General features: G+C 37.2%; 1 protein-coding gene across 1 annotated transcript; it reads right to left on the reverse strand.

Moving 5' to 3' along the window:
• Window positions 1-2,117: 2,117 nt before the first annotated feature.
• Window positions 2,118-5,796, reverse strand: LOC104224830 (protein SULFUR DEFICIENCY-INDUCED 1-like). Its single transcript, XM_009776539.2, has 4 exons — window positions 5,500-5,796; window positions 3,986-4,198; window positions 3,210-3,365; window positions 2,118-2,686 (listed from the first exon to the last, which is right to left on the reverse strand). Exons 1-4 carry the CDS (start codon window positions 5,596-5,598, stop codon window positions 2,288-2,290), a joined length of 867 nt encoding a protein of 288 aa, XP_009774841.1. The 5' UTR covers window positions 5,599-5,796; the 3' UTR covers window positions 2,118-2,287.
• Window positions 5,797-10,161: the final 4,365 nt, after the last annotated feature.

The raw sequence follows: 10,161 nt of genomic DNA on the forward strand, positions 1-10,161 counted from the left end.
AGACCGAGATAGAGATCACACTGTGATAAGGTAGGATGTGCCTGGCGGCTAATAGATTCGCATCATAAAGTCATAAATATTTATATGTTCGATACATATAATTGTTCACGACGAATTGAGAATATGAAAATTAAACAGCGGCAATCACAAACAAATATAATGAAAGGTAATTTATTAATACAAAGATTGTGAGGTAATTTATTAATACAAAGATTGTGAGTGTACAAAGAAAACCGACAAACCTCACCAAACCGATAATTCGAGTCAAATCGAGAAAAAAAATTCGATTATGATTTGGTGTTAGAAAAAAAACTTGACCATAATTGGTTTGGTTTGGATATAACTAAAAAAAGTCAAACCGAAACCAAATCAACCCGACGTTATATGTATACAAGTTTTAAAAATAATTTATATATAAAAATAATTATTGTAATATAATTTATAAATATAATTTAAACTCTTTAATAGTTCTTTCTTTTGATATATTATTTCAAGCTTAGACTTATAACTTTTGAATGGTCAAATATGTTTTATAGCCCTACAAACTCAAATAAAGCCCAAAGCAATATCAAATTAATACTAGTGCTAACCAAAAAAAGTTCAATTCAATACTAGAAATGACAATAGTATTGGATATTTACTTTTTTAGTTTTGCATTGATTTAGATAGTGAAATGTGTAACTCACTTTTAATATTATTTAGTCATGTAATTAATACTTAGTACTTACTAGTCGTACTTACTTTAACATGACTTAGTAAATTTAGATTATGTTTATTTTTATTATGGCTTATTAATTAGCAATATTTATCTTATGCGATTTGTTGAGTATTTTAGTATAATCATGACTCATCTTACATTATTTTATCTCGAGGAGAAAGAAAAACTCTTTTCTATTGTCTGGGAATACGCAAACAAATTACCCAACGAATAATAGGTACCCACACCCCAGGCAGAGTTAGTGAGCCGTGTAATAGGCGACCATTTCGCGCGGGGGGCACTTGAGTCAGCCGCCGGCGCCCGACAACGTCTTGACCCCCATCCAATTTTTGGGCCAATTCCCCCTTCGTACTACCAAAAAATGAGATTCTTGCCGAATCCGAGTTTGTTGCTCCAACCATTACCAAACTAATACTTATTCCGTTTAGTACTTCAGGTGCTTATGTTGCGTATAATGTTTCTTGTTTGCACATGTGTATTGTCTAATCTATGAGAATCAAGCTTTTCCCCTTCCGTAAGCGCAACAGCTAGGGGAGTTTAAGGACTCATTTCCAAGGCTAGAAGCCTAGACTAGACTATAAAGGAGATTGCTTTGGTCTTCAGTCAGCTCTACTAGATGCAGTTGCCCAGGAATCCAATGCACTAACTCCTGGAAGCTCCATTCATGCCCACCTACCGACCGAAGAAGACGCTACCGATCCCTGAATCGAGGTAACATCTTATATAGTTTTATCCGACTAGGACATAAGAAATATTAGAGCACAAATTATAATTTATGCTATGAAGATTTTGTCGGGAAAAAATTCGAAAAACCTGAGAAAAATCGTGATTAAAAAGCCCGACTTTTGTTGGTTTGGTTTGATTTACAAATTTAATCATCCGAGACAATTAGTTTATTTGGTAATTGAAAAATTCGAACCAACTCGCCCCATGTACACCCCTTGCGCATAATTTGTGTATCCTTTAATTCTTTTCTCCGAATCGAAATAGTGTGTTTCTCGAGTAACGATGATGTCGACTACTTCGTGGTGTATATGCATTTTACGTCCGAGAAAGTCATGTAAAACTTGAGTTGGGGTAAATAATTTATACATCGTCTGACCAGAAAGATCCTTTAGAAGAAGCAATATGCACTTTCCACAAAGGTCGAAAAAGTAATGAACGTATTGCATTGTGATTTTGGAAATATCTAAAATGGTTAAAGAAGGGTATGTTTGAGAGAGTTGAAACTCTAACACCCCCACTTAGTGGTTTATTATAGTCAATGGTCAAGTGGTGTGCTAAGACGATTATAATTTCTGTATTTTAACCAGAAATTTCAAAGGAGGGCCTTTTGATAAGTAGTATTTTATCCAATTTAGCTGATTTAATCGAGCCAGTAAATTTCGAAAAACAAGTATTTTAACCAACAACAAAGAGCAGAGCAATTCATTTCCCCAAACTTTGTCCAAAGATCTCATTTACATCACAATTTACACAGATCACATCTCTTAGCTTATTTATTTTCACCTAAGTCGAATGGCTAAATATATTTCAATCCTACCTAAATCATTTGAATATTGAAAATCATCAGCAAGCCAATTGATCTTTGAAAGTAGAGATCTCCTCAAATATTGGTAGTCTTCTTGATCTTGAAGGGGTCCATTCATTAATCAGCTGTTCAAGCCCATTAACAAAATCATCATCCAAATTTAGGCCCGGAACGTTTTGCAAGAATGGCCTCGAGTCCAATTCCAGCACCAATTCCTCCACTCGGTTCCTTGTCTTTGGATCATCAGAACCTGCATAATTGCCTCTCCAAACATTTTCAAGAATATCTCGGCCCTCATCATACCGGGCTTGCTTGATTAGGCAATGGGCCAGATTACAGGCCTTGTTGCTGTCTGCATCAATCATTTGGGCTTTCTTGTATACAACTTCCGCTGCCATAAAATTCCCATTTTGCATATATGCCCAGCCCAAATTTCCCTGTAACATTTTTTAATTGTTGACTTAAACTAAAAATAGCCAGTGGAGGTATAATACATACATAATTTATGTATTATATGTGTATAATTATATATAATCTATATATATGATTAGAAAAAGTAAACAATGAATATAATCGGCTATTAGTGTAAAGATCCCTAATGTAAAAGAAGGTAAACATGTTACAGCTTGTGGATTATGTTCTCAGTATGAGCATCCCTTCTTTTATAGCAGTACATATATTTTGTATTTTCTTTTTATTTTGAACATTCTACTAAAGAATACTCCTATTTTAAAGTTGGATTTTAGCCTCTCTTATTTTCAGGTAACTAATTAATCCCACTTTCTATGGGTAATTATCTTATAGGTATGCTGATAATATAAAATTTCTTCTCACACTGTCACCGTATAAATGCTTTAACTCTTTTACCTATGTGCAATTGTGCGTGCATGCTTTGTCATTTAAGTCAGGGGAATATTTTAGATTAAAGAAAATAGTAAAAGGTAGTACTAGTATAGTTACCAGAACTCTGGCTGTCTCTTGCCCGACAGAAACCTGAAACTTCTTTCCATGAGAGCGAGCAGTTTTTGTAGGTTTACCATTGAAGACCTGCCCTTGGTATATCTGTCTCAACTTTTGTTTCAACAGCGCTATTTGTTCATCTACTTTTCCACATTTCTGTATACATGTGAAATATATTACAATTAGTCCATATAATATTATAATATAGTTGGTGTAATACATCTCATGTCTATGAGCAAACTCCAGTCTTGTATATCAATTGTCACATGAACCTTTTTAGCATAACCAATGATTTCTTGCATATGATTACTTTTGGGAGAATTGTTAGTCACCCTAATTTGAGGAATCCCCAATTTGAGGCGTTACAAATGTAAAAATTACATTGGTTATCCCTTTTCTAAATGGAAAATATGGGTGATTAACTGTTTTTTTTGAACCATTGTGCCACCCCTATACGTATCCATGTGTATTAGTATAAGCCTATGAGGTGACAATAGAATTTAACTGAAATAGTGATTGGAAATTTGAAACACACTTTGTGAACCGTCCAAAATTAGCTTTCATGCACGGATGCACCATGTTAGTGAAATGTTCAATCTCCGTATATATTTACTTCCCTTATCCCCTTTTCCTATGTAAATTCATTTTTTGGTTTTATTGTCCAATATTCAAAACTCGACCCGATTAATTTAGATTCTCATCGAGTAGAAAGTTAAATTCTCATTGTTCGAAAGTTGTTCTTCATTCTCAAAACTCGAGCATATATATATATATACCTTGAGAAGATCGAGGAGGACATTATCGAGGGACTCTTGAGCTTGTTGGGAGCAGAGAGATCTGAAAGAGTTGATGGCTTCGATAGCCTCTTCAGTTCGATGAAGTTGCTTCATGACCACACACATGTCTTTAAGGGCACTATCCACTCTGTCTCCTCCATTTATTGCTTTCCAAAACCATACTATTGCTGCTTCTGGCTCCTTCTCCACCAGCTGAAAAGGATATTGTATAGTTTTACGACGTTATTATTGTTTAATTTGTCCATAAATGAGAAAACGATTAATGGATGAAAGAAATGAAAAAGGTAAGAAAAAGAACAAAACGACACGTAGAAGAGGAAAAGTGCCATCTCCATCACATGGTTCACGTATTAGAGCTAGCATGCACACAAGTTAATAAAACGAAACACTTTTTGCTTCAAGAAGTAGTCCAAACCTAAAATGTCGTGATACTAGGAAGAGACGTCAAAACTCAAAACATCCATATATAGGGGAATTGGGATGGTTTTGAGAATTTTTAAATTATAAGCTAAGGTAACTAATTGTGGTCGAATGCATGTATTGTAATTATCCATATTATTTAAAAGTATAGGTTCTCTAATATTAGAAGTTCTCTGTATTCTATCGACGTATAAATCTCTAACCAGATTAATAACTCCTAGCAGACATTGGATCTAAAGAGAACATATTAAGGAAGGGTAAAACTTAATTAGTCCCAACTTTATATGGATCTTTTCTTTCATTTAATTTGCTCTCTATATTTTCACTATGTCCTAATAATTCCACGAGATTGTGGTTGTTTTGAGACAATCTGGATATATATATATATATATATATATATATATATATATATATATATATATATATATATCTTACTAGATAATTACTGAATTATCTAAGAATGCTGTGGCTAGGATGAACGAAATTACTTTTTGAGTTTCATAATGTATCTTCCCAAACAGATAAGATTTCTGACCAGTGTCTACCAATAGATCTATCAAATGTATCTTACTATAAAGCACCAGATCTGACCAAGCTTGGTTGTCAAGTACTTTTCATCCATGAAAAGGCAGCTATAGCCTATATTAGTTGAGCTAATTATGAAATTTTAGCCTTACTTCAGACCTAATTAACTTAGTTTTGAAGGTTGGGTGGAAATTGTTTTAGCCGGGCCTATAATATTCATTCCGGATAAACCGAGTACTCTAAACCATGAATTTGCATTATCTAGCTTGAAATATATTTATAGCAGCAACAAATCAAGCAAAGTATTTTCTTCTTCTTTTTTTTACACCTTTTCACTTTCCCATTTCATTTTTGTTGGACCATCACCAATATTTTATAAAATAAACTTAGCTCGTTGATCGGAAATGATTAATTTCCAATATATCAAGAAACCAGTTTGTAAGTTTATTAAAGATGTTTAGTTCTGCAAACATAAGTAGAGTAATAAGATATTTAAGGGTAAATAATTAAGGAAAAGAAAGGAAGCAAATTATAGCAAGAAAAAAAACCTGAGCATGCTTGGCCCTAACATAAGGGCCATCACCTGAAGGAACCTTATGAACAACATGAAAGAGCTCCTTGTTCTCTTTATTCTTCATCATTTCCATCTTTCTAATACAAAGGGAATTAAGGGAGTATAAAATTAGTTGTTATAATAAGATGAATGAATATGAATCTGGAGACGAGATTCAGAAAGAGAGAGAGAGAGATATGCAGTTGTAGAAATGTACTTATATGAATATGAGCGGAACAGCAACTAGTAGTGCATCATTGGAGGGAACTAAAGCTAAAGGTTGAACCTGGACGAATATCCGTCTCTATTAGTTAGCTAACTAATAATTTTCTCTACTAGGTGTAGTATCAAGTGCCCACGTAAGATATGTCCCACCTGCTTCCACATTTCTTTTATCTTCTCCCTCCCCCCTCATTAATTTATCCTCTCTTCCCCCCTTTCATTGGGTGGTGGCAACTGGCAAGAGTTGAACTTCTATGCACAAATAATATTTTAAAAAATATTAAAAATAATGTAATTGCTAAATTAATAACATTAAAATAAAATAAAAAACATAATACAATGGGTTAAATTACACTTATAATATGAAAAAAACTCTCTTCACACTTGTTTGCCCGTAAAACGGTACAATTAAATTTATACGTGGTTTATAGACAAGTGAATCGGTTTGATCCCAAAATGATAAATAAATTAGACAAGAATATAAGACTTAGCATTGAAATCGAGATAAAACAGTAGCAATCATGATTCTGGGAGCAGAGCTTTCGGAGGCAGTAGTAACAATATTATTAAGCAAGAAGATAAATATTATTGAGCTTTTGAACAAAGTGTGGTATTAGCTTGTTAGAAAATTTGTGTCCTTACAATGGTTGTTGAGTTCTCTATTTATAATGGTGCCTAGAGAACAAGGTCCTAGTATCAAGCCCTTCTTAAATAACGATTATGAGAGCCATTGAATAATGTATAACGTAGACAGTGAATGCCATATTCTTTGTAACGGACTATGTACTTAATGCTATAGAATATTCTCCATTAAATGCTAGCGGGTGACAAGTATTTATTTCTCCTTCATGAACACCACTCCCTTCGGGAACAAACAAGATCGTTGCCTTCAGATCTGGTAGACTTCTATCTTCGGCTCCATGTGTTGATTTATCATGCGAGCATTTAATATAAATATATTTTACCCTATACAGATAGTCCTCCTGCTTTCCGGTGGCATAACTTTATGTCACCGGGAAGTTGGTAAAGATACCTTTCTTGGTAGTAAATTCCCTGACCCCTTCTGAAAAGTTTCTGACGGTTGATTAGAAGCACGACTCTCCATATTTAATGCTCCGAACACGCATCATCCCATGATTCAGTAACACTTTTGCCGGTTATTGAGGTAATTACAGCCATGATTTTAGTCGTCTATTCCTTTAATTATACGCATCAACATTCTCCTTTTACACTTCATAATTTTCCAAACTCTTTCAAACTCTCTTTACTCAACTCATACTCGTTTTCCACTTCCTTTAACCTTCTTCTTCAGAGAAAAAAACCCTTATTCTCTTCTGATAACAATGGCCTCTTCTTCCAAAAATTCCATATCTTCAAAAAATAAAGAAAGTGTTGATAATGCTCCTCCTCCCATGATGAGCACTATCATTCCTTCAAAGCTTATTATGACTAAGGACTTGGAAGATAAGTACCCTTCTGCTAACCCCGAACATGGGTTGTTGGCGTGTATCCTTCTTCCATCTGTCATTCTAGCATCCCTGCTGTGAAGGAAGATTGTGGTTTTCAGGATTTGAACATCATTGCTCCTGACTTGGCGGAGCGATTAACTTTCTATAAGAAGAATTTTACGTATGTTTATATGTATTCCTTTACTTTGGACCCGTTCTTCTTTACTTTGGGCTCCTTCTCATTGAGCGGAGGGCTTGAATCCGTTATTTTGGAGTTTTGCCTTCGTTACCAAGTCTTCTTGGCATAGGTGAGCTCTTCTATATGGAGGACTGTTGCTTGTCTTCAGTGCCTATGCCAGGAGACAGGAGAAGAGCTGCCCCCAGCTCCACTGATGAACCTTTATCCCCCCCCCCCCAAAAAAAAAAGATTTTCCATGGGGGAATGATAAACTTTAGCAAATGTGGTTACCATGCTTTGCTCAACAACATGGATGATGACAACGATCGCGGGTGGATGGAGCAGTTCATTGTAGTTTCCCCAGGGATATCACCCCGGCCACGACTCTATCCTTTCCAGAAGTATGGAACCGTACTCATAAGTTCATCGCTTATCTTTTCTTCCAGTTAAAGGTCGTCCCATGCTGTTATTGATCCTTGTTCTTTCACTATTTCAGCAACTCGGTGGACACCACCAAGGGTTGAAGGCTTGGACCAACGGGTTTAGAAAATTCTAGACATCACTACATCCAAGACCCGCACGTGGAAAAAGTTGGCCCTTAAATACGGGTAGAAGGCCAAAAATTATGGTAGGCAGAACTCATCTTGTTTTTACCTTTCGTAAAGGAAATTTGGTTAACCTTTCTCTCCCGTTGAGTTCAGGTCTACCACATGGGCTTGTTACCGTCCCCGAGGATGATGTTTTGGCTAATCCGATCAATGCAGCAAGTTTGCTATAGGAGGTTTTTACCTGAACAGGTATCACCGAACTGCTTCCAGTGCAAGTGCTTCTTCTCGGAGTCCTCGACCGGAGAACAAGCAAGCAAAGAGGCGTCGTTCCTCCGCAGCCGAGGGTAGAAATAAAAAGACAAAGAGTGCTACTCTTGAGCCAACCGTGGGCACAGTGGTGATGAGCATCATGCCCGAGCCAGCCATAGACACCGTGGTGATCGACGATGATGGAGGAGCCAGTAATGATGAGGCTTCTCTACATAGAAGACGACAACCTTCATTAGCTCAACATAATGGTCAATCTGTTGAGTTAGTTACTCCAACTAGGGATGATGTCCCGACACTCAGAGGGGAGTTTGATATAGTGAAAGATGCTAACTCTCGCTTCCGAGTCCCAGTCGTTGTTTTGGTACCATGATATTGGGTACCGGGTATTTTCCGCCTTCAGTTGGTGAGCAACCAACAACCAGCACTGCTTTTGCCGCAGCTGCTTCGCAATCTACAAAGCCAACAGCTTCACCACCTTCTTCTCAAACACTGCCTTCGTCACCAACAACTGCTACATCATCTCCACCGGCCACTATCGTTTGAAAGGAAGATGTCCCTCTTCCCCAGTCCCCAGTTTATAGGAATTTAGAACATAACCATTCTGCCCCCTCCGATGATCAACAAAGGAGGAGGAGTGTTGCCCTCTCAGTTTCTACCGGATGTCATCTGTTGTCCCGTCCAATGGAACTTGCTAATTATCTGAAGCCTCTAGCTTCGAAAAGGGCCAGGAATAAAATACAATCTCTCTTGGGAGAGTATTTGATGAATAATGCCATGCATAACGCAGGGATGGTACGATCTTTGTTCTTTCTGTTATTCTTTCTATCGTTGTAGTAGAAGGGTTTTTAGTTTGTACTTCAATTTTGGAGGCTAACTTCCTTGCTTCCGACGGTCTTCAGTGATTAATACTTGACAAAGAAAAACTTACCTCTGCACGGGATCAATGGTTGGCTGAGCGAGATCAAATTGTTGCCCCCATTCCGAAATTAGAAGTACGAGCTGCTGAGGCTGCTGAATTGGAGGCTCGATTGTAGCAAAACAAGCAAGAGGTAGTGACCCTTAGCTAGAAGACTGCCATTTAAAGGTACAATTTGAAGAAGCCAGGGCAAAGTGGGTTGAGGTCCACAATACCGTTCTTACTGCATCCGATCGCGAGGCTACTGATATCTAGGGATTTTGACTCATTTTATGGTCCTTCTTGCTTCCGCTTTGATTATAAATTCATACAAAATAGTCCCAAAAGATTCATAAGTTATGCTTGATTGCATGTTTGATCAACAAAGTGACAAGATGTCAAAGATCAACTCAAAAGGAGTGAAACTTGCACAAGCACCAAAGACAAGACAAACTCAGGAAAAACAGGCCTAGTGCGGCTGCACTACACTTTGTGCCGTCCGCACTAGAGAGGTTCAGAGATTCAGCATTTCAGGCTTCGAAGCAATGCGGCTGTACTACACTTTGTGCGGTCCGCAGTGGATCTCTGCAGCTGCGCTCCCATTCTGTGCGATCCACAGAGACAAGGTTCAGAGAGATGCCAAGTTCAGAGGTCCAAGCCTATGCTGTCCGTGGTCGAGTTTGTGCGGACCGCGCTAGAAGCCTCCGCGGCCGCAGTCCATTTTGTGTGGTCCGCGGAGCCTGGGTTCAGAGAGTCAAGATTGCAAGTTCAAGAGCCTAGTGCGGCCGCACTAACCCGTAGGGGCAATTTTGTCCAGTTTTTTTAGCTTAGTATAAATAGAACCTTTTTCCATTTTTAGGGTATCAGATATTATCAGACTTTAGCTGCGCTCGTGAGAAGACTTTTCTTATCCATTTAGGGCATTTTTACTTAGTTTTTATTATTGAATCTTTGTATTTACCTTAGCAATTAATTAATATGTCTTTATCTTCATCTATTTCTCTGTTTTTCTCTTCATATGAGTATCTAGACCCATTAGCTAGGGTTGTGGCTCAACCCTAGTATGAGTAATTGATGGGTGTTGTGATTTAAGGTT

This window comes from Nicotiana sylvestris, chromosome 9 (genome assembly GCF_000393655.2).
Source record: "Nicotiana sylvestris chromosome 9, ASM39365v2, whole genome shotgun sequence".
In the NCBI taxonomy this organism is placed as follows: domain Eukaryota; kingdom Viridiplantae; phylum Streptophyta; class Magnoliopsida; order Solanales; family Solanaceae; genus Nicotiana; species Nicotiana sylvestris.